The sequence below is a fragment of the Bactrocera oleae genome, chromosome 2 (assembly GCF_042242935.1).
Source record: "Bactrocera oleae isolate idBacOlea1 chromosome 2, idBacOlea1, whole genome shotgun sequence".
NCBI lineage: Eukaryota > Metazoa > Arthropoda > Insecta > Diptera > Tephritidae > Bactrocera > Bactrocera oleae.
Window position 1 is genome coordinate 74,420,952 of NC_091536.1, and position 27,072 is coordinate 74,448,023.

Here is a 27,072-nt window from a genome sequence, read left to right on the forward strand (position 1 = left end):
AGTTTAGCTTTGCAAACTGTCAATTGCTTTAGATTGCAGTGAAAAAAAATTACAAAATTTACGAATATTTTCAAATGCTCATAAAGTTAAAAAATTTCGTTAATTTCGCGCTCAAATCACGTTGCACTAATTGGTTGCCTTTGAAAGCTTTTTTGTATTGTGCTGCCGCACCCCTTTTCCGTTTTTTTTTTTCAAATTACAATGGAACTAAAGAACAATAAGTAAGGTTAAAACAACAACAATGACAAGAATAAGCAGCTGTTTGATTTGCTTTCCAGTGGCATCCAACTTTTGTAGGCAGCAATCACGTTTTCAGCATGTGCAAAATACACAGACACACACAAACACATAATACATAAATAAGCTTATTCACATGTATGTACTGATGTACATATAAACACACTTACAGTGTGTTTAATTTATTAATTCAATGATTTTGGGAAAAGAATAGGGGTTCGAGTGCGCTATAGGCAGCCTTGAACGGACTTGTAGCTTCCTCTTACGAAGGTAGTCACTAAATGCTCTCGCTTTAAGAGAGCTTTTACATATATATTTAGTGAGTTTGACAGGTTTTTGCTAAAGACTCAAATGTTCTCTTTAGTAACTTCTTTAGGTACTACTGCAACAAAAGGGTGTTGCGCAACAAAATTTCGTCACGCTCGCAGTTTATAAAGCGCAACGATAGATAAAGCTGAGTTGTTTTATACAATTTTTAGAGTTAATACTTGAGGTTTTAAAAGAAATTTTTTACAGAGTATAATATGGGTATAAAACTGAAGAGATCTTAAATGCTTACAGTTTTACAAACAAGACAAACAATTTATTAAAAGATGTTTATACAATTATGTTTAATAGTTGAAGATATTGTGCATAGGCCGCCAGTAGTTACAGTTCTTTTTGAACGGGTTGGCCACCACACATTCAGACAAAAAAATCAATAATACGATATTTGTATCAAACGAATATTATATAGAATAAATATCAGCGTAGGTTGTTTGAAATAGCTGTAGACATTAAACTTATTTTTTAATTTAATTTTATATTCACTTAAATTTTACCTAATTTGATAAATTTAAGATCGCTCAAAGAAAAGAAAAATGCTTATTCAAATCTTTTCATCATTCTTTTAAAAAAAAAATTGTTTGTATGTTATGTTTTTTTTTTTAATTTATATTTTGTTTTTGTAATTTATAAGTAATTTATATGGTAAATACGTATTTATATTACATGTAAAATAAATTTTTTGTATATATTATTTACTTTTTATAATTTATAAATAGTTGAAATATTTCTTATATTTATCATTAATATTATACACAATTTTTATTACTCTTTGGTTCATATTAGTTTATTAATAACTTTCATAATATGTTTATATATTTTTTGTTGTAATTTTCTTATCTCCTTATTTTTTGATTTGCACAACTTCATATGAGTTATTTTAATTTACATATGTACGTATTGACAATATATGTAACATATGTATGTAAATATGCATTCAATTCATAACGTCAATGCAAATTTAGTACCTGTCCATTAAATTGTGCATAAATTTGTGATTGCTCAACGCTCTATACTAATAGAACTGCATGGCTACACATTGTGAAATGAAATTGAAATAAATTTGCAGCCAAACGATGGTGCGGCAAACAATATATTACATACACGAAGATATCTATAAATATAGCAAAACAACCCGAATGTTGTGCGAAAACGCTTGTGACTGAAGATCAATGGCGACAAACGTAACGAATAAATAGTGACGCCAAAGTCAGAAATATAAAAATATATTTCACATATAACAAAAACAACAAAATTTGAATGTGACGTACATAAATGGATTATTAAAAAGGTAGTACACAGCTAAAAACATACATATTTCACTTTATGTAACCGAAGGAGAAGGAGAATTCTGAATGTTATTGCTTAAAATCAAAACAAACAAGCGTAGCAGTTTCAATTTCGTCACAAAACAGAACGTGATTTCATGTTGTTCTACGCATACCCAAACGTGCAAAAATAAGTACAAAAACAAAAAACAAAGCCAAAATAACAAGCACGTCAAAATTTGCACAAAAGTTAAATGTAGCGAAAAATAAAGTACAACAAAAAGAAGTACGCAAAAATTGGTCAAAGTACTCGTACCATAATTCGTTTCTCGACCGTTGCCCAGGCCGCAACGTCATATTCGTGCGACTTTATTTAATATGTTCTTTTTTTCTTTGCTCTTCATCACCTTTGTTGACTAAAATATACATTTTGTTTGTAAACAATCGCCGAAAAACAAACGTACCGCGTACAATTGTACTAAAACGAAGCGATGTGCTATTATAAAAATAGATTTTGTACGCAAAGTCTGCAAATACCACCAAAAAAACAAAAACAGCGCCTATAACAGACTACATGCGTCATCAGAAACGAGAAAACCCTACGACAGCATGGATAAAAAGTAAAAGAATCAAGAAGCATAGAAATTAATTCAATAAATAAACTTATCAAGCAGTAACCGATAAAAAGCGAACTTGTGCTTCGAAAACTGCAACCGGTTCGAACCGGTACGAAACCAAAGCATGCGTGTGCCAAACGTCTAGCGAACGTGCCTGCGTAGCTCAAAATAGCTCTGAAAAAATGTACGAAATGCAGCGATCAAAACAAAACGAAATCAATAACCAGTAATAATCTAAGCACAGAGCTTTAGGCGTTCGGCACAACTCTAAACGCCGCTGTTGCTATCTACCAAACACACATGCCATGTTCGCAACTAAATACTATACGTTTTATAGAATGAATCGCAGGGAGTACAAGTGAATTATCTAAATGTGAAATACTACGAACACTTGGCTCGTAAATAGTAACCGCTTTGAAAAACCGGATTTTTTCGGTTTACTGTGAGAAAAAGCACGCGCCGACATCAGCCGTTCAGATTCAGCGCTGCTCTCGCGCTATTTCTTTAAAACAATCCAGTGTTTATGTATGTCTGTGTCCAAGACATTAAAAATTATCTAAATAAATATTGTAACTGCAAATATATTCTAATTATTAAAGGGTTTTTTCGCCGGCAGCGCATTAATTTGCATAGTAATTGGTGCTGTTTGTATTAGTAGTATTGCAGTGATGTTATGATCTACAGGTAATCGTTGGTGTTTAAAGCGAAGAATCTTAATGAGAAATCACTTAGAAAAAACACAATTAAAAAATAAAATTAATTAATTCAGATGTAAGTAGATATAGATAAACAAGTCCTATGAGTGGATTAACAGGTTTTCGAATAGACGCACTAAGCAACTCACGGACTATAAAATTGAAGTACAATAAAAATATATGGCGGATATTTATGTATATTTGCGTAATGTTATATTTTAAAGTATTGGGAAGTACCAAAATTCTAAGACATTTATGCCGAAACACAAAACTATTGACGTCTTTGTTCACTTAGACTTCATTACCTTTATTATATAACTATAAATTAAAAAACAAAAATTTTTAGAAAGTGAAATAGGTAATCGAAATATTATGCGACGTAGTTAAGCAATAAATTAATAATTGACGATACAAGTGAGATAAATTTCACTCCTTCCACTAGTGGTAAACCACTCAATAACTGAGTGGCTCTCCTACTAATATTAGCAGCCACTAAAATTATTTACGAGCCTTCGTTATGCAACCACATCAAATACTTTGAGTTAACACACACATTTTTTTCAAAATATATATAATATATACTCTCGAGGGTAAATAAATTAGCAACCAATAGAGAACCTCGTAATTTAAGAACAAAGTTTTAGAATTTCAAATTTCAAGGAGCGATGGCTATAAAAGTAAAAAATTGTTAGGGAAATGGAGTTTAAAAAATATAATAAATATTATATAAATAATTAGACAAATTATCTAATGTGAAACTGATAAATCGTAATATGTTAGAAATTATGGTTAAGTATATAAGTAGATCTGCCAATTATTCAATTGCAGCTTTATAAAGTACAATTTAACTTTTCTCTTTTGTAGCTAAATTCTTAAGTCCTTTTATATGGTCGGCTGTAAAGTAATAAATGACTTGTGTCTACAACACATAATAAACAAATTCAAAGTGATAAAAAGAAAATGGTATGACTGACTGTTATTAAAATATTGTACAGCAATTGCGGAGTAGTAAATATATATATTCCAAAATTCCAAAAATAGGGTGTGCGAGGAGTTGCAATGAAATTTTGCTTAATGTAAAAGCACTTCAAGCAAAAAAATAGATTAAAGTATTAACAGATAAGTATGTATGTTCTGGAAACTTATTAGAGAAAAACACTATTTCCATGTTAACAGTGAAAATTTAAAACTAAAATGTAGCAATTTGAACAATTTTACTTTTTAATATTTAACAAATTTTTTGATTATCAAGATTGTTTTTTTTTGTTTTTTGTAAATTTATTTTATTGTACAAATAATTTTTTGTTTAGTTAGTTAATATTTTTTCCGTTTTTATTTTATATATCTCATTTTTTTTAATATTATATTATTTTGACTTGTTCTAATATTATTTTATTTTTGCTCGTAGTATTATTTTAATTATTTTTCTTTTAATAGTTTTAATTCAAAATTAGTAACATTTTTATTATTTTAATTTTTACTTAAATGTTTTAATTTTTCATAATTCTTGTAAAAGTTTTTAACATTGTTTAATATAATAAATATTCTAGAAAAGTTTTATATTAATTTTGTTTACTTTAGTTTGTTTAGTCAATATTTTTCTTTTCCATTTTACGTTGTTATTTTTTTGTTTTATAATTAATATACTATTTATTATTATTATTATTTATATATTTTCAAAAATATGTATGTATATATTTTTTTTCACCAATATTGAAGAAAGATAATTTTTAAAGAACATATTTAGATTTGTAAATCTCAAAATATCTAATCTGGTACTTAGTACTTAGTTTGGAGAATGAAATATCTCATATAGGTATCGGACGTTTGGACCTTAACCGAGACCTCAGCGAATTCCCTATACTAGAAAATTGGAGGTTATATACTCATATTTTGTTAAATATAAATAAGAATTATAAAATTGTTTCATGCGAAATTTAAAATACGTACTCTTATTGAAAAACCCCATTGTTACTTATTATTTAATTTTTATAAATTCCTACCCGGTAAGGGTACTAAAGTGCATTATATTTCACTAGAAAGTTTTTTTTCATTTGGACCTTCCTAACGCGAACCTGTCGTGGTCATCTCTAATACTATCATTTTTATACTTTCATTTCTATTTCATTGTTTCTGCGCGCTTAACAACACAAAGCAACGGTATACGGGCTCCCATAAACAAGTGTATACTACAAGTATATTTCATAAGCGTAAATATTTACATGACCAACTGATAATAAATAATGAAAATATTATACTTTTGCAACACAATACAACGGACGGCGAATATTATAAATACAAAAGTGTGCATATTCATATGAAAGTATGTATGAGTAAAATAAAAGTATGCACTGAACGAATAATGTTTATGCAATTGTAAAAATAAAATAAAGTAATCAAAAGCAGAAGCTTCTTTTCACGTTTACCCACCTGATCGTCACTCATCTTGCGGTTGATCGGTTAGTGTTAAAAAATATTTAAGGTGAAAAAGCTATAAATATCAAACCGGTGAAGTCGTCGATAGTGAAGAAAATGAAAAAAAAAGTTAAAAATTTAATGGATACTTCTTAATACACCGTTGATGTATTCTTTAGAAGGCGAGTGGCGCAAGTATAACGACTTTTACATATATGTATATATTTGTGTGTATTGCGGTGAAAAGCGGGTCAAGCGGATTATGCAATCGCAGGCATGCAAATTTCTACACACACACATGAGTACTTGTGTATGTATGCGTACTTGCAAAATGAACTCCGCAACGTGTTAAACATGCTTCGGTTAACATAATTTTTAAGTTTTGCAAGGACTCGTTGCTACAAAATCGAAATTTCGCATGTGCTTGTGTAAGTTAGACGTAACCACTACATACATACTATATATTATATTACTGGAAGTGAGTTGTAGTTTGTTTCAGAAATTCCAAAATTGGAAAACTAGAAGTTGACTATGATTATTGGAAATGCGAAAAGTGCCAGCATTTCACAGAGAGTGGTCACTCCTGCGCTGCTGCAAAGAAATTCGCTCTCTGCTAAATTTTGGCTTTTGCGAAGAGTAGCTTAAAAAGCAGCGAAAGCTTTTGAAGCCAGCAAAAGCAAATATTTTTGAGAAATTTCAATTGATAGAGCTCGGCATATCGAAAAAATTTAATTTATTTTAAGAAAATGTTTATATTTTAAAAGCAGGTGAAAGCTTTCGAAGCCAACGAAATCAACTATTTTTTAGGAAAATTAATTGAAGGAGCTCGGCATATCGATCATTCTCGATTTTCTTTTAATAAAAAAAAATTTTTGTTTTGAAAATTAAAGAAACAGTATTTTGAAATTTTCTATCGTGAAATATTTCAAAAAAATAGAATAAATGAATCTTTATAGATTTTCAATATTCCAAAGCGGTTTAATTGCTTAATAAAGCAGAAACTTTGTATATAACTTTCTTGTCATTTGCAGTTAGCAACTGCAATGAAGTTATTTTTCGTGATAAGGCTGGAAAATTTGCTTCACACAGAGAGAATGAGACTCATTTTCGCTATTACATAAATTTTAACTGACCTCCATTGATATCTAATATCTATCAATAAACCTTTACTATTGTACATTTCTGCTATTTTTGAAGTTTTCGACAAACATAAATTATTATGAATCACAATTTTACCTCCAGATAAGCGCATACAATGATTGATTATATTGCAGACAATGATAAGCAGCATAAGTGCGGAAGTAAAGGCAACAAATCCAACGATAACAGAAATTGCTTTGCAAAAATAAATACTTTTCATGAAGAGAAAACCTGAAAACAATATAATTTTTCTTTTTCAAGCTTAGCCAAATCAAATAATTTGAACATTTTTTGGGTGGCCGCTAATTTCTTAGTATAGAGCACTAAGCTAAAAGGTTTTGGCTGTGAAAAATCGAAACTGTTGTGCAACTCATCTGGTGACGAGCGAGCGCGCCCTCTTGTACGCCCAACTCGGCGCAAGGCGACCCACACGACGTATGAGTAACATCATAATCGTCGCTGTCGTCGTTTCCTTTGGCGGCGCTTTGGAGTGCGCGACGACTATGCCCTCCTACGTATACACATAAATGGTACAATTGTGCTTTGCCCTTCTTTACCAAGTTTCTTCCTATAACAAACACACACACACATATACACATTTGTGTAAAGTATGGAATATATCGCCAAGAATGCGCCAGCGCCTCAACAGTTCGCATTTATACATATTTATCTATGTATGTAGTTCGTCGGTTCGTTCATAGCACGCTTTTCTTACACCACTATATATACTTGTATGTAGGTACGTTCTGCTTGCGCACTTTTTCGATCGATTGAATTTTTCTTAAACCGTTAACTGCACACTTTTCGCTCAATCAATATATTTATTTATTCAGTTTTTAACGAGTCAGCATTTTTCGTAGTGAAAAATATTATTATTTTTAAATAAATTTGTTTCTTTTTTCATTTTTAGCTCTGTTCTTAGGCACACAAATACACACACACACACTTCACGAAGCAGCACGCACACACATATGCGAGTTTTCATGCGTAATGTGTGTCGAGTTTATGGGCAAGTTGTGTTGAGAAAAATCGATTTCGAACAAGGACATTTTCTACAGCACTTCAGCGTCACCGCTGCTGCGCCTTTGCCGCCGCTTGTGCCTTTGCCAACGTCTGCGTCACAAGCCAAGTCTTTCGTTGAGCCCCAAATGGTGCTACACAGAATTCCACTTAGTGAAAAAATTTGCAGAACCTTTGGGACCCCAGTGGTGTGGCCGTTGTTTTTTTTTTTTTTGTTTTTTGGGTGGGCATATGCAGAGGCACGGTGTGGCACAATTTTCTATATGCTATATGATGATTTTATGATTGGGTACCTGACTGCTGCGGCAGCTACTCGGGGTGGTATTACACAATAATTTTTCCTGTTTCTATTCGATGTTATAGTTGATTTTTTCCGGGGGTTACTAAGTAGCCCCTAACGCGTTTTGGAATTCTCCCTTGCTTGGACGTATATGTAATTAAACGTTTAATTTGCACTTTATACTCTTGTTAATTGATTTTCTTCTTCCGAATACTATCGTTGAATTGTTTCCGCCTAAGCGTAGCGGTTTTTACTTGATTTTACTTCAAAAACTTGTCAATATCCTTACTATATGTACATATATATAACTTTTTCCAACTATTTTGCACCACCACACAGTATATAATATTTCTATTCTTTTGCTCTGCACTTAAGTGTTGTGTAAGAAGCCCGCGAGACGAGTAGAGAATCTCTGCCTAGACCGACCTTCCTAGTTCGGTATCAGCGCTCGACTGAAAATTTTCAACGCGTACAGAGCGATTAAGCTTTCACTGCCATCCAACGGCCAAGCAAACACATTCACCGCCGACCGCCGCTCGCATCGTGATCGGCCGACGGGCAGCCAGCCTGCGCTCTGCCTTTTCATTCACATTCCAACACACTCATCACATGTTGTTGCTGTTGCCATGGCTGTATGTTGCCGAAAGCTAATCGACCGCCTTGTTGTTGAGTTCCGGCAGTGACAGCCGCGCAGCAGCAAGAGAGTCCGAGCGCGCGCGCTCACTCGACAAATTCAACAACAATAAGAACAATTATATGCAGTAATAAAAGCAAGCAAATGTAATAAAATGCTGATAATGGCGGGTGGGAGGAAATCAATGAGATACTATAGAAAGGTATTGTATGGGACGAACGCAAAATGCACGGAAAGTTTTCAATAATTTTGTTGGTTTCTGCCCGAATCCCTCAGATTTCTCTTCGTTTCAAGTATCTCAGAGCATAGTACTCGTTGTTACAGGGCGGAAAACGCCGAGTAGCAACAATTACACGCTGATATAAGCCTCGCTTGGAACGAAACGTTGAAAATGTACAGTGGTGTGATTTCAGGTTTTCACGTTGTTAAGTTCAAGTTATACAATTCGGTTAGATATTCTTGGATATTAATTTAGTTAAAAATATTTTTAGCATTTTTAAACTAGTTTACCGGAACAGGATATATTAAGTTTGCCGCGAAGTTGGTAACACACAGAAGGAAATGTTTTATTTAACAAGATATATTCACGAAATTTCTTGTATGGAAACCAGTTTTATTTGACGAGATATCTTCACAAAATTTGTCTTATACTATTACCCAAGGTCGCGCTAGAAACTTCGAACACTATAGCATATAGCTGCCATACAAACTCACCGATCAAAATCAGAAAAAATGTATAAAACATAATTGTATTGATCAGCATAATTATAGATATTTTCGTCGCAATACAGACCCCAGCAACTGACTTTTCCACCCACTGTAACTTTGCCAGAACATTTTTCGTGCTCACACAAATAATTAAGAACATTTCATACGACCACACTCCAAATCTCTTTGCCGCTGCCGCTCTCTGCATATTGTTGTTGGCTGCATATCTCATTTGTGCGCTGTCGTCATCAGCCGGAATTGCCGATGTGCGAGATTTTGCCGCGATTTGTTAGTTTAATCGCTTTGTTGGCGATACAAACCGCACACCGCACCAACACACACCGTCACTGTCGCCATCGCCACACGCGAGGAACTCTGATAAAACCAATTTCCAGCGCCAACAAATAATCAACACAAATGAAGTGACATTGTTGTTATTGCGGGCATGTAGAGTGGACGGGTCTGCTGCGGAGTGCGACGCCTGACGCCAAACGAGAGCGGCCGACACGGCGACAGAGCGACCGACCAGCCTACCGTGTGCACAAAGTAGAGCAAAGCAAGAAGTCACGATTCGAGAAATTGCACAAATCGGTTTGCAAGAAACGAAACGAAGCGCAGCAGCAACAACAACGGCAAAAACAAAGAAATCTCACATTTCATACAAAAATTGATTGAGGCACACGAACACATACATTCTCACAGTGGAACCAACAAAAGCTTGTTAAACACACAGATACAAGTGAGTGCGGGTGTGTGTGTCTGTGCTTGTCGAAATAAAATGTGTGGCACTGTGGCAAGTTGTACAAGCACCTGCCACTTGCCAGAGTGGGGCAAGCAGGCCAACTGGTGGGGCGGCATAATAACTCATACTGGTGCATACATCCATATGTATGTATGTGTATGCAAGCTATGCGGAATAATATGAATATGTATATTGACGGCGATGACTATGTAACGGTACTTACTAGCGCTGGAGGCGATGACGTGTTCCACAGGCTGTGCTGGCAAGGATTGCAAAATGCAATTGAAGTATATTATGTGTGCAATAACGGTATTTTCATCAAAAAATGTGGTTTGAAAGTCCTTCGTTGGAAATAGGATTGAAAAAGCTTAAGCTTGCGGTAAATATTTAAGGAAAAAAAATGGAAAAAGAAATAATTTTACATAAATATATTGTATAATTTGATAAACTGTATGCATAATCATTTTGCAACGGAATGCAGAGCTCGAACTCAAGCATTGGCAACCACCACCAATTATGCTGTGAGTTTGTGTAAGCATTGCGCATGCGCCTAAAAGGCCTTAGCAAAACCAGTTTTGAACACAGCCGCAAAGCTACAAAGTACAAATGTGTGGATACGTGTATTTGTGTGTGTGTAAGTGACGCATACCAGTTGAGCAAGTCAGATTAAGGGTTGAAAGCGCTTAGAATATGTAGCACATCACGACAAAGAGCGTAAAACAATAATAACAAACAAAATTAAATATTCATAAAAAATAAAGAACAATCTGGCAGCACTAAAATTGTATGCTTACGACTGGTATGGCAAAGCTTGTGCGGTAATATTAAAATCAAGTCAGATTAAGTGAAGGAATTTGGAGCTCTCTCTTCAAAGCAACCCTTAGTAGCCCCAAAGTATAAGGATGTCAAGCAACTTTATTGCTGAAGTGCGCATAGCTTCATATTATGCAACTAAAGTGACATATGCATGTATACTACACATGTATGAATGTACGAGTACGTATGTATGGGCTATTTGGTAGCTCAAGCCAAAAGCAGCGAGTAATTTGCGACAAAAAGCAACGTATATGCCAATAAGACGAATATAAAGAAAAAACAATATAGAATTTTTCTTTGTCGTATATGCCAATAAGACGAATATAAAGAAAAAACAATATAGAAAAATATAAAAAAAAGGCTGTGACGTCAAATATCTAAATATCGCTTGCCAGACACCATACAATCAATCAAATGTAAAAGGTTATAGATAGAGTCAAGATACAAATGATACACATGATTCCAAGTTTATGTTCAAGATACCGCTATTATTAAAAGCTAAATTTACCGATTGGAAACAGAAATTTTAACCAACTTTTCCATAAATACATATATGTATGTATGTATATGTATCTTATATGGATTTGTGTGCATGCTTGCAAGAAGAAGCACCGACGAAGTGGAGCATGACTGTATGACACATACTTGGCATGGGACCACATGTGGTATGCGGGACATGCGACCGTAGGCACGGCATATATGCATGCATTAGACATGAACGCATTGTACCAATTGCCGTACGATTATGAACACATTACTCAATATAAGTAGGAGAACAAGAATAGCAAATATTTAAGGAACTAATGGGGGGGTTGTTGGAAGTTACACGACTATATACATCATATTAGGTCACAACAAAATTTGGAAAAAATAAATAAATAATTTTCTATGGCCTAGAAAAATAATAAGAAGCAAGAGTGGTGGGGTTAAAATGGTAGAAAGCCGCCAACTAGAATAATGGGAAGATTGTATACGCTTATGTAAGGATTTAGAGTCAATAATGATACCTTTTAGGTTCACATATATGACGCTTGTGAAGTTTACACATCCAAAAATTGATAAGATACTTAAAATTGTATCAACAGAAGTAAGGAACCGGAAAATTTCACACATTTTTCATAGGTTTATTCACATAAGACAGGCTAAATACCAGAGAAACCAATTAAACAAAGGAGGGTTGACCATTTTAATCTATAACCCAACTTTGATAGTTATGAAAGAAGAAAATATATAACAAAATATTTGCTCTTTGAATATATAGTTAACTTTTAATAATATAATAAAGAGAAAAATACTAACAAAAAATTGCATTAGTCGGTTGAGAATTGTAGTGCGGTATAAAACAATGCGCTTCAAAGTATACCTGTAAAAATAGAATGAAAAACAAAAACAAAGATAGTTCTTTTACCGTTACTGCCATGAGTTTTTTGAGAGCAATGATCCAATAGAGAAGCTCAAACATATTAAGTGTTTTGAGGGGTGTATTTCGTACAATTTTGAACACATATTCTTCTTTGTCAGTTGCCATATGTTTTAAAAACTTTGTGTAAAAAGTTAGAGAACAATTTCTAATACACCATTTGGACATCTAGGATGAGAACTCTGACCCTGTCTATAGATATGCCAACTAATTTTTATAAAATTTTCCATGCTTTAGTTCCATTTAAAGACAATAACGACACTATAAGAAAAAAAAAACGTTTGTGTACATCCAAGATATAGTGGTCAGATCTGAACTATTTGTTCGTAGGTTGTACCGTTGCTTTGAACAAAAACCGTTGCTAATATTGTCAAATAAAAAGTTTTCCATACAAAAGGTTAATTTTGATCGAACAGTTTGTATGGCAACTATATGATATAGTGGTCCGATATCGACGTTTCCGACAAATGACCAGCTTCTTGTGAAGAAAAGGAAGTGTGAATAACTTTATATCTATATCTCATAAGCTAAGGAACTAGTTAGCGTATATACAGACAGACGGACATGGCTAAATCGACTCTGCTCGATCTCTCTCTGATCATTTATATATATTATATATACATATATTTTATAGTGTAAACAAGATTCTGGGTGTCACAAATATCATAAAAAACTTAATATGTCCTGTTCAGACTATAAATATTTCAATAATAGTTACCTCAGCATGTTAGCAGTATATTAAATAAACTGCTTCTTCATTCATCATTTAAGAACCTATTACAACTTATAGTTCCACATCACTTTAATAAGATTATTGTGACAAAACAATTGTTCGATTACTATCTCCATATATGTACAATATATCACTTTTGTATCCAACATATATTATTACATACACTCGAAACTAACTCTGTTCTTATTTCGGATTGAAAAGATCATCAGAAAAGAATTGCTCTCTCTCTTAGATGAAAAATGAGTTAAAGCATCACTAACATTTATCATTATTCCAAAATTGTAATATTAGTCTAGAAGAGCTTACAGTACTTCAAAAGCAAAGTGAGGTTAGATTTTACGAAGAACACAAAATTAAATTGATTATAATTGGTGGCTCGTGTCCGTGTATTGTTGAAGTTTCAAAGTTAAGGTTTCATATATTTTTTTATCTTATTTTCTAAAACTTTTATTCTTTTTGAAAATAATTTTTCCTTATTTAAATTGCCACGGGGTGCGACTACCGGCTCAAACATATAATGACATATTTACATGTGAACAAACAATTAACTATAAATTTATCATTTAGCGCCAAACACAAAACTGCTGATCGATTAATTGACATTTAAATACAAACTGTCACAATTTTCATATGTATATTATATATGTACGTATACACATACATATGTCTAAAAGCAACAACAGCAGCGCCATCATATTGTGTCATCGAAAAAGAAAACCGCTGCATTGAATTGATCAATCAGTTGGAAATCGAAATGAGTGAGGCCAAAAAAATAAAAATCATCAACGCGATAACAAACTAATATACACTTTATAGATATGCACATACATACACATAAATATATATGTAAGTATTCAAACACTGATTTGACAAGCGCTAATGACGGTTAATATGTGTTTGTTGGTATGTATATATATATATATATATATATGGGTGTGTTCATATTAAAAGTAAAAAGGCAATGACGGACAAGGGAAATGGGCGATACCGTTGACGAGCCACAGCGATAATTACGAAAGAGTAGCGCTCAAAATCAATAAACGGTACATGTGTAACTACACAGCGCCGTCTTTAGATATAACTTACAGATACCAGATATTTATGTATGTATGTTAGGGTGAAGCAAAAAAAAAATTTTTTTAACACCTAGAGGCGCGCACACACCATGTTAAATGTTCTAGAATCTGTGTAGAGTCCTCTTTTTGGTCGATTAAAATTAACCAACTTAAAACAATTGTTTGTGGTCATTATTGGAGCTTTAAAAAAAGTCTTAAAAGACAACATGCTTTCCTTAAGCGTTAAAATAAATTGTGGGTCAAAAACCGTCAAATTCGGTATATTTTATATAAACGTGAAGAGGTTAAACCAAAATTAATTTTTTTTTGTTCAAAAAAAATTTTAACTCGAAATGTAATTTAAAACTGACGGCGGCGCCTCTAGGTGTTATTTTTTTCGCTCCACCTTAATGTATGTTATGTAAGTAATATGTTTGAGCAGCAATGGAAAAAGTAATCAAAAAGAAAACACCAAAAACAAAAAGCAATCAAGTGTATAAACAACAACACTAAAAAGATTCCCAAAATTGTCAGAATAATAAAAATCAAGCCAAAATAACTATTCACAGCTGTAAAAATTGTATTCACTACTTTCATGCCAAGAACTGGAGGCTGTGGGTGGGGGTTATACAACGCAACCCAATAGTGCCGTTTGTGGGTTAATGCGCAAAGCACACAAACGCTTACATACATAACTGTATATTATATATTGGATTATGTAAGTGTACAAAATCGAAGCTTGGCATGCAAAGGACATGGAAATAGGACACCACTGCACTTCCTTTTGCTTAACGTGTTTGGCACGACATCGTAATGCGCTTTGTTATGTAATATTTACAATCAGCTAGCGAGGGTAAGAAAAGGACTAAAATATACATATTTAGAATTAATTTTAAGTAAAAATGCGTGGTGTTCAAAAATGCCAAACTTTTCGGTATCTCCAGCTAAATGGCAGTCCAATAAATAGGGCGTATGCAGGATTATGTTTTCTTTCTTAAATTTTCAAATACGAACAATTAAAAAAGGCCAAAGCTTTATTTTATTTATTGTATTTCATTATTTAAATATGTATGGAAGCTTTGCATACATTTTTCAAATGGCGTCGGTGTATGGTAAATAATTAATTGTTTATCGTGAGGTGGCTGCTATATTTGTTATTTTATTCAAATATTCTCACATAATTATTGTTTCATACAATTTTTCTTTACATATTTAAGCAGTTTTATTTTTAAACAGCTGGCATCACTTTTAAAAAATATTCATATATCATTGATTTAGTTAAGGTGTTACATACAGTTAGAATTTTCAAAAAATCGATTTTTTTTATTTTTTTTTCTCAATGTACAATACATATATTTAAGAATACACACAGAAAATTTAATATTGTTCCAGTGAATATTTTCGAAGTTACACGCAAATTAAAAAAAAAAAATGTATCCTATATAAGTGCATTCCAAACTTTAAAAACGTTTTTCTCAGGTGTTTTCAAAGTCATTACAAATTACGCTGGAGATTTTTCGGTTTCGATGTCTAAAAATTAAATACGAAAAACTAAAGCTACTTAAAGAATTTATATTTTCACAAAACTACTTGTATATTGGGTAGTAAATTGAAAAAAAATGTCAGGAATACTGTCGAGCTGAATCCTTAGCAGGATGCACATCTGAATTCGTTCCTGTTATGTATACACGATTGTAGTGGAAACAGTGATTAAAAAGTCTGTCTGAGTACAGGTCACAGACTCGAGACTCTCGTTAGATCTCGTTTTCTCATCAAGATGAAGAAGAACTTTTTTTTGATAAGTCTGCTCCTTGGCAGGCAATGTCCAATCATTGAGTATATTTTGGTCACAAAAAGTTTGTCATAAAATTCATTAGCTCTTTCATGGTGACTTAAGGTTATAAGTTAACCTCTTTGAAGGCAGAAACAAGCGTTTTATTTCTTGTTTTTTTATAGAATTTTGATCGCTGAATTAATTTGAAAAAATTTAGATTTCCATGATCCCGTAGCCGATCTGCAGGTGGACCTCCGAAAAAAGGTGTCTGGTTTTAGTTCAAAGAAGAAAGTCTTACAAAATACACTCCTCTCAACATCAAATTTTTTAAGAATATTTTCAAATATTTGTACATTTGATAAAATTGCAAAACAAAAGATCGATTTTTTGAAATACACAAGTGGATACAACCACTTAAAAGCTATAGAGTTCATTTGTCAAGAAAAATAATAGCGAGGCATAAAACCGACCACCAAATATATACATAAGTAAAATAAGATAAAAAAAACTATTTAACTAAAACTTACAACAATCAATTTTTACATAGTTACATTCTCTACCAAAATTTCTAACACATTAACACAAATGATTTTACAATGTATCTTCTCTAATAAACCGGTTATAAAACTTATAAAAGGAAAAAACTAAAAATATAAATCATGTACATTTGTGATATATATAGCGACTATTGAAGTCTACCAATACACTAAAAGACTTATAGTCCAAGTTTCAAGGTCGATAAAAGAGTACCAAAAATTTAATAAAATAACATACAGAAGCGCCGCAGCGGCATAAAAGTAGATGTATGTTAAGATATCAAAATAAAAGTTTTGTACAAATACTCGTAATATTTAGTATGTGTTTCGTATTTTGGTCATTAATCAAATTGATATTCATATAGAAGACACTTTCAAGAGACTACTTACACACACACACATACATATGTGTAAGTAAATACAGCAAGAAATCAATATCTAACCATTCAACGCAATTAAAATATTATTAAATAGAATTAACGAAAGCCGAAAATAAATAAAATAAATACTTTTGACATAAATACAAGTACATACAAATATATGCATATTTTCTTCAGAAATTCTGCTGTGTATTTTTAAAATATATATGTACATAAATAGGTAAATAATCTTAAATTTTCAAAACAATTAATACAGTAATTTTTTTATTTCCCGAAAATCACCTTTTTTAGGCTTTAAAAGTAGGTCTGGCCCTTATGCTCATAAATACCGTTAAATTCTTTGAAGATGAAATCATAGTCAGGAATACCGCAATAATTCAAATTAAACCTACACGACAAATAATATAGGGTATTTCGTAATGGTTGAATAAAACTGTTTGAATTTTTGATAATCTATTGACCATTCCAGCTTAAGCGACGGATTAAAAAAACTAGAAAAAAGCAGGTAAGGCGTAAGCTAAGTAAATATAATTTTTAGTAAGCCAATTAAGTCAATAAAAATTGCTACAAATTCCGTAAAGATAATTTGCTAATTGCCTCAATTAAGGCTCTACATATAATCGAATTTAAATTAATACGCAACTAATCATATTTGTAAACTATTTGTTAATGTTACCATGACGCTATGTAAAGAAAGAAAAATATCACAATAAAGGTATTACAAATTATTCGGATCCGAGAGAATTTAAAGACCAGATCCGAATATATGCAGACCACAAATAAACTAAAAAAATGTGGAAAACGGTTGGCCTCAAGGGCCATCCCTGCAACTTCCCTCTAATTTCATACGCTAACGTTCAAATTTCGCTTTTTTCACTGCTTTTGAGCTCTTCGAAATTTTTCGTTTTCGATATCTAGCAAGTAAATCAACCGATTTCGACCCGGTTTGCGGCAAACGATGTGTTTCTTCAAGGTTTAGAACTGAAAAAACGATTTTTGCGAAATTTTTATTTTTGAGATTTCTCAAAATCTACTGGTCCGATTGGATCCAAACTCACACGAAATTCAAGTGCAATGAAACCCTTTGGAATGCCGTTTAGTTTATTCAAATCGGTTGAGCCGTTTAAAAGTTATAAGAGGGTCACATACATCCACACACACACACATACATCCACACATACATACAGACCTACGGACATCATCGTAGAAATGTTCGGGGAAGCTTCCTTGACCCTCAAAACGTCGAGATCTGTTGAGAACTCGATTTTGCAAAATGGGGTGAAACCAATATCTTCCCGATTTTTAGAAAATTTTCAATTTTCTTAGCGGGAAGTTAAAACTAACATGGAGTAGAATTTTCATATGTACATTTTGTTGAATACAAATATTGGCACGCCTTTATTATCGCCAAGCAACTTCTAATCTCAAATATTCCAACACAGTGTTGTTTATCGAAATATTGTGTACAAAACTAAAATTTGTTTCTTTGTTGGCAGAAAATGTATAGTTAGTAACTATTAGTTTCTAGATCATTTTGCAGTTATGTGAAAAATCCCATTTGTTTGTTCAGTTTTTGCGCCTACTTATCTCTTCGTAAATAGATGCAAATTACTTTTGCTACGCCACACTCTCACACATTTTAATGAGTATGAAATCGTGTGTACATTTAGCAATATGCAACTGTGTGAAATTTAGCGACTCTCCGCTTGACTAACTGCTTGAACGGCTGCTTGTGGAAGTCTGGCAGAAAAGTGTAGTTTGTGCTCGAAAACAATCATTTCAATAAGTGAAATACAAACACACATACATATGTACACATTCATTTAAAAATAGCATATTCAAGTGCACGTGTACGGTGCCGAACTAAAGCCGACTAATTCGCAACTCATATTACCCAATCAATCATAATAAAGAAATGCTATCTTTGTCTCGAGTGTAAGTGATGGGTGAATAGAGGGTTAAAAATGTGTGACTTTTGGCGGATTTCAAATTGAAGACAGCATTATTATGTTGACAGAAGAGATGGGATGCAAACCCTACAGAAGCAAACCTTACGAAGCTAAAATTATCAAAGCAAACAGAAATTAAAAAAATTGTTAAGGTAAGGTTTACAATTATAATATAAATAGTGTTTACGATCCATTATTTTATTGGTATTTTCGCAAACTGGCTTTCTGGAGCGATTTCGACCATCATGTAAGCACTGTTAGATACAAAAAGAAGCTCGGTGTATGGGTGCCATACGAGTTTATGCAAAAAAATCTCATGGACCGAATTTCCATCTCCGAATCGCAACAAAATGGAACCATTTCTGAAACGAATGGTTACTGGTGACAAAAATCAAGTCACTTATGACAATGTTAAGCGAAAAGAGTCGTGGTCAAATAGCGGTAAGCCAGAATTAACGGTCCGGATGGTGGGATTGGCAGGAAATTATCTACTATGAGCTGCTCCCCTACTGCCAAACTTTTAATACGGGCCGGTGGTCAGATTAATCCAATGTGAGAGGAATTGTGTTCAATCAGGAGGATGCGGTTCGGACTTGGAACCAAGTGATTGATTGAGCTTCTAAATTTTAACCGAACCAAATACTCAATTTTGGTAAACCATTTTATGAACTGACATTTCCGATACAATATATGAGAGTACCAGACATACCATTTTCTTGATCTTGACCAGAATTGTCTCTCATATGCACGAAAATATTGAAAATATACAAATTGATTACACGATGTTTGAGTGTATACATACCGTTACTGACAATAAAATATAATCAAAATTCTATTCACAACTATTTGTATAAAAATATGTTACCCATATGTTCTTAGGAGGAAACAATTATTTTTCAAACATTTTGTAAACAACCCCATATCATGATATCACAACCTCCGTGTTTGAATGTTTTTGTCGTGTATCGGGAATTCATTTCAGGACTCTTCGGATATAGAACCCCAAATTTTCCATTGTTATCTACCATATTTATTTTAGAATCATCGGGCCAAAGGATCTTACGCCAGTTTTTTGCATTTTCTTCATCGGTCCAATTGATATGCGCTGAAGCAAAAGCAATCCGATTGTTCCGCAGTATTTTTGTTAACCATTCAAAGGGATTCTTTTCTACAAGGCGAAGCGCAACAGTTCTCGAAGAAATTGCCACTGTGCAATGCTTTCCTAAGCTAATTTCTTCTACAAATAATTTCTTCTTCATAATACCTAATTATGACAAAATGTCAAGTTTTAACAAATATCCTACAGATTATATATTCACAATATAATTGTTTACTAAATAACGCCTATAATTTTTTATTTAAAAACACACTTTTGTTTAATTTGAACACAAAGATAACAGTAAAATGTAACAGAGCTAACAACATGGTGTTTTGAAAGACAAATACTTGTATTGTAGGAATCGATTACAGGCAAAACGAATCGAAAATCTATCCGACAAATAATAAGATAATAATAAGATTGTTAATTATTTCGGTCTATTTTATTGTCAGTAACTGTGTATATTTTACCATAGTGCCTACATGGAACATAGGACTTCGATCCTATCACGAATATGACCCCGCAAAAAGAACTCAACGTGAAAATCCGGCCTAAACCTGTCGAAGTAAAACAGAATCAGCGATTCAAATTTATTCGATATATTTCATTAACACCTGGAAAGAAATACATATATATATATCTACATATATATATAGCACGTATGGTTAACAAATATATTTATTTTTGTTTTTGTTGGAATTTTTGTTCATGGACTCGCGATTGTGTAAAATTCTCACCAATCAACACCGAACAAACAAATATAAAATAATATAAAAAATAAAACCTAAAAAGCAAACAAGGCTACAAAAGTGAATAGGTGAAAATTAAATTTCAAAAAGTGCAAGGCAAAAAAGCCTGCAATCGGAACGCAGACAGGCGATGAGAAAGCGTTAATTGACACAAACCACGAGATACACGCTTCGTTGCCCAATATCAAACGAATGCAGCCAACGAACGCGTTTTTATTAAAAATTTCATTAAAGGTTGTAAGCTCCCGTTATAATTAAGGTAAATGTGGTTTATATATATTTATATTATAATATATTTACATATGTATATACTTAAATACATATATTTGCTTAAAAAATATGAAAGAAATATTCACAGCTTAAATTGTATTTGAGGCACAGCAAAAATGAAGAATGATGTTGAGATGCAGTTCCAGCCAGTTTTGATGGGATCGACAATAAAAAATAGGAGTGGAGAAAAAAGTTTCATTGAAAAAAATCAGCAGCTGCAAGATTCGCAGGTGACATGGTGTATTTATAAATTTCTATATTATATTTGTTTTGTAAAAATATAGCACTTTATCTTTAAGAAAATATATACACACCCACATACACACATAACCATACATATACATGTATATATTTATATTGCTAAAAACCACACTCACTCTGTGATTCATGACCATGGACAAAGTTGTAGATTTAAAAATTTTCACAATGAAAATTACACTGACATTGTCTATATTAAACTTACACACACACACATAGCTATATAAGTTATTAACCACAGACAATAGCACAGGCTTAATTATCAATGGCGGATGCGGCGCATGTGTTTAAAAAAAAAACACCTACACATACATACATAAATGCAGAAGACATAGCAATATATATAATATACAGCTTCCAAGTCAGACGATATCACTTACGCATATTAGGCGCATACACATATGCAAATGTTTGTTAAGCAGTTATGCAGCGAGGCATTCATATTGTGTATTATCATATCATAAGAAATCACAATAAATTTAAATCAACAACCTTAAATGTGTGTGCCAACGAGAAACGAGCAATTTCCAGAATCAACCAAATCCCAGCAGCCACTTAAATATAGTGAAATAAAAAAACACATAATGAAAGAAATACGGCAAGTTGTGGAAAATTGTTAAAATTAGACTAAGTGATCTGCTGCTAAGCGAGCGTTGTAAAATTGTGCAATCAATTCTTGAAGAGCTGGAAGCAATTCATACATGCACACGAGTATTTCAATGAATCCGTTGTTTCACTCTGATATCAGTTATACATAATATGCAACTGTAAGGGCGGGGAAATGTGCAAAATATAATAATTTCTAATTTTTCAATAATTCATAACTTTTCTCGATAATTAAAAAAAATATCACTTTTATGACCTTGAGGGGCCCACCTAGAGTGACAGGCGATTTTAAGGAGTATTAATTGTTTTAAAATTTGAAGGGCATATTTATACTATAACAATAAAATGTTTAATGTAAAAAATTACATTTTTTGGAGTTACACGCGATGTCCGACGGCGCTAAAAGTTAATCCCTCCAATGTTGCAGTGATTCCGGTCGTAAATGAAACGTAAAGAAAAATTCTCTAATAGAAAACATTACCCGTACAATGAGTTACGGTCGAAGAAAAAAAAAAATTGAAAAATGGCGACGTTTACAACAGTTAAATTTCACACAAAATTTTAGTAGTTTTTGGCCTGCCATATTCTATTTTTGATCATACATACTTGTATATACAGAATGTGCAAAAAAAATTAAAATGATCGGACCATTTGTCTCCGAGTAATCGCTCCAGCAAATTTCAAAAATGTAGTTTTGAGAAAAACGCATTTTGAATATACTGATGATTGAACTGAGTGGCTACACTTTAGAAACCTGTAACTATTGTAAAAAAAATATATATATGATATATAAATAGAAAATTTTAGTACGTTTTTATTATTTATTTTTAAACTTTTTATGATTTTTGTTTTCGAAATCTTACAATTTGAAAATAATATTCGGAAAAGTGTATTCTCACATTACAGTTCTTCCATATGCATATAAAATGGATCATTGAACCAACTTTCTGAAAGTTAAGGCAGTTTTATGGAGATATGGAGAAAGTTTAGCAATTTTTAAAGTCGCTAGATGGCGCCAGTATTATATTATTGCCAATAATCACATTTCTGGTTTAATTTATATCTTTTTCGAAAAATTAGTCGGCAACTGTGAGAAAATTGCCTGAAATTGAAAAAGTTACCCACCCAGCAGCACAGCCAAATTATTCCTAAACATTTTGTTTACGGCCCATTTTGTTGATACATGTACGTCATACAGAGCAAGTTAGCAAAGAAATCGTCGATAACGGTTAAAAAATAAAATATTTAGCTGTTTAAATTTATTTAAATATGTTTTCTCGAAGCGAAAATTAATAAATTACTAAAACTATGAAGCATTCAGATGTAGTTTCTTAAGTGAAAGTAATTTTAGGGAATTTTTGTGTAGTCTCTAGAGCTGTTTTAATAAAACTATAGGAAAACTTCATAATCGAGTGAAAAGATAGTAAATACCATATATCCTTTTTATTTCAGAAAACGAACAAATAACTTTCTAAAACTTCATACATCCTTGATAGCAGTGGTATAATAGTTTCTGATACCCATTGGGATTGGGATTTTCAGCGGGAAAATAAAATCAAAAATCATAAAAAGATTTTAGCAATCAATCTAACCAACCTAATCAAATAACTTCTGTTTCAGACTTGAAGTTCATTTGCATAATAGCTTGGAGTTTTTAACGCGTTATTTACCACGCGAATGGAATCTTATATCTACAATAAATGATTCACCAGGCATGGTAATCATAGTGTTTTATAAAGAAAGTCGTAGGCAAAACTATCACTTAAATTGCGCATTTGACAGTTCTTCAAGACCTTTCGAACTCTAAAAATGTACAAACCCCACTAATGTTTATATTATATTATACACATAACATAAGTACTATGTACACGGATGCCTGACAGACATGAAGGCAAAATCTCAATCATGGCACTGTCTATTTTGTTTGCAGCAATGCAAGGGAGGCGAAAATATTTTATGAAATCTTAAGGTTTAATGAATAACGCCCGGAAAAAACCAATTGTAGTGCGTTTAATTTACGAAACGAGCAAGCAAAGTGTAGGTCGTGACCTCGCACAAGCCAACACAGGTGGAGGGAATGGATATTTGGATATTGTCTGTACAGCAGCGATTGTGAAGCTTAGAATATACCTCACTTAGCTCTTGTAACGATAATCTCCGAGCATACAGTTACTTAGGGACACACATACGTATATACATACATATGTATGTGTACGGGCGGAACTCAACTTATTGAAATGTGCTTACGGCATCGTCTTTGCGACTGACAACGTCCAACCGACTGACCACGATTGAGCATCCGCTGGAATAAATGTGTGATCTTACTGTGTGGATTATTCATCGCCACACGAGTTCGCGCAATAAATCTCAATCACTTCAGATGGCACAAGATGTGCAAGAAATAGTGAAATGAGGGATTTGTTTTTACTTTTTTTTTTGTTTTCATTTCACAAATAAAAGTAGTACATTTAAATGAACAAAGATTTAGTCAAATATGGCAGGAAAGAAGTTCCGACGTCGGTTTTAACCTGGACATAGTTGGACCCACTTGTAAGCCACATAGAAACTTTAGTTACACAAATTGGGACCTATGCTGAAGAAGCTTAGATCAGCTCTATCGGTCGAACCAGCGCAGAACTCAATGCTCGCACAAACCGTGTATCCTTGAAATCTTCTATCTTCTGAAAAATCAGAAAAAAGCCAAGGAAAATATTTTTTGTGGATAAAGCCGCTTTCAAAGATCAGATCTTCAAGTAATAGAATTCTCAAAAAGGGCTGTAGAAACAATTCAAGCGTCGATTGAGCTCTGTATAAAATGTGACGTGTTATATATAGCTCTGAGATTAGGAAGGTCAAATGGTCTTCTTGGAAGGTTTGAGTTTACTTTGTAGAAATAATCCTTTCAATAATCTTTTCAATCTTTTTGGTGTTCAGACTATCCAATTAATTTTTAAAATATTTCATTAGGATCATGAGACATTTTCCAGAAAATAATATTAACCTCAAATTGCAATGATTTGTAACTGAAAACCCCCCTCCAATAATCATTGTAATGTTAAAATTTCTAGTATATAAGAATACATCTTCATCGGAGATACACACCCATATAACTGGTTAAAGTTGCCTGTTTCCTGACTCGCGCAACTTCTAAGGAAGTTAAATATATGTCTGCCAATTTTCAGCGCATTAGCTATTCATCATTGTTCCACCATTTTGCTACTCTCTTAGTATTCGTTTCTGTTATTTAGTTCGTCGCTAGCTTAGCATTTCTTAATACAATTTTAATTAAGTTCAACCCACACTACGGACAAGGAATGAAATGGTGTTTTATTAGTAAATTGCGCAAAAGTACCGTTACATGCCGATGGCATACCGCATGACCGCTAAGGCAGACAGACATACTACACGTGTACATATTTATGTATATAAATATATTATATACTCTCACACTTTGGGTTGCGCTCAACGGGGAGTGGAAATTCGAAAACGTGCGAATAGTAACCGCAAACGCTTTTACGTACACCTTACTGGATTTACATATATAACAAAGTAGGTATACCTTCCGCATATTATTTCTTTAAAGCGGAAAAGAGATCAGAATAAGCATAAGTAAAACCTGAATCAAAAAATTTGAAATAAATCGGAGTAGTATAAAAGTTAGTACGGATCTCAGAAATGAAATTAGCTATTTGGTTGGTCATTCGATGAAAAATTCAAGCATTCTCATTTACTTATGGCACAACCGACTTTTCCTGGGCCCCTTACATAGCTAGGATCAGTGAGCTACTACGTGAATAAAAAGTATTTTAAGTATATTAATTGAATGCACTAAAAGAAGTCACATTTTACATGAAAATAATATAAGCATGAGATCTGTAGACCAGGAAATATTTGTTCTTCGTGTTGATAAAGGCAGGTTAGGCAGAGTAAAGGACAATTTTGATTTCCATAAATACATCTCCAATTCTACTTAACGTCACTTAAAATTTACATAACACATTTACATAAATGGTTGCAAAAATGTAATTAAAACTGTTTGGAAAAAATATAAAAAATAGAATTAATATACGACCAAGCAAAACCCTTCGAATTTGTATTAGAAAAATTTCGGTCAATTTATATACATACTTAATTATACAAAACTTTTTTCATTTAAAAATGGCAACAATTAGAAATACAACTTTAAACAATTTATAGACTAAAAACAATGTAAGAATAATAGTTTCATATTTTTCACTACACTTTATGGTATGTTTCGCTCAGTTAATGTCGGATAATACCGTGCACCAAAGACTTTTTAACACACATTGCCGCAATATAGAATTTAAAAGAATACGCCTACTTGAAGCGAAGTCCATTTAAGAACAAAAAAAACTTATTTTTATATCAAAATACTAAACTCTATATTTATATACTAACCTCTAAAATATAAGGCGACAAATATTATATATATGTAACGTGCATTTCAATTTAACTATCAATTCAAACAAACAACTCCTTCTATATATACAATTTGCGCGTAACCTTTATATCAACAATCTGCACACTTTCTAATTGATATATTAATAAGAAACTAAACAAATGATAACGCAAATCGACCACACTAATTAATTTCACTCGTTTCAATTGACTATAAACGTTAGATACATCTCGATTTGTAAACAAATTCGGAAACTGGTTAAAACAAATTTGATCCATGGTGCATACCGGTTACGACAGACTGCAAATCAAATACAATTTCTTATTATAATTGCTCGTGATAACTAACGGCACTTGCACCTCAATTCAGTAAAACCAATCAATGTCTTATCGTTTTGAGAATTTCAATCAAACAAACAAACAATTGACTTTTTCAGTGTCATAATCTTGTCGCCATAATCAGATACCACAACGACAAAGAGACCAAAACACACTTGACTGTTTATTTCTAATAAATTTGTTATTTATGAAAAAGTTGTGAGTGCTATGAAATCTATGGTGTTAATATTTTAGCTGTAAAGGAGCAATTCAAACGACAATGAAGAATTATGTACGCATCAAAAATTAGAAATCATTCCAAAATCACAATAAATGTGACGCAAATGCCCGCAATGAAGGTGAGAAACATATTGTTGTTTGGCCCATAGCCTTCTAATGCCTTAAAATATGTCTGCAGAGTCATATCTATATATGGATGTTTGTATGTGTAGAGTTGTCAGTTAGATTAAGTGAAAAATCAACACTCAAGTGGTCATCAGTTATTTCGACGCATATTGTGACGTGATTTGAGTTACTAGATATCAATCACGTGTAAATACATACATACATTCAAATATTCAAGTGCAGCTTTATTTAAAAAATCTAGATA

General features: G+C 32.6%; 1 protein-coding gene across 7 annotated transcripts in view; it reads right to left on the reverse strand.

Annotated features, from left to right (window-relative positions):
* Atpalpha (sodium/potassium-transporting ATPase subunit alpha) overlaps positions 1 to 27,072 on the reverse strand; it is a 73,213-nt gene that overhangs the window by 28,740 nt on the left and 17,401 nt on the right. Inside the window, exons 1-2 of one of the 7 annotated variants that reach the window (XM_014232491.3) lie at positions 8,010 to 8,460; positions 5,572 to 5,632 (exon numbers count right to left, since the gene is read on the reverse strand). The exons of 5 other annotated variants lie outside the window; for them this stretch is intronic. In XM_014232491.3, coding sequence (XP_014087966.1) covers positions 5,572 to 5,586 — 15 coding nt within the window. In that variant the 5' untranslated portion in view covers positions 5,587 to 5,632; positions 8,010 to 8,460. Of the gene's footprint in view, positions 1 to 5,571; positions 5,633 to 8,009; positions 8,461 to 27,072 lie in introns of those variants that run through there. One more of the 7 variants, XM_014232492.3, reaches the window with a different exon arrangement.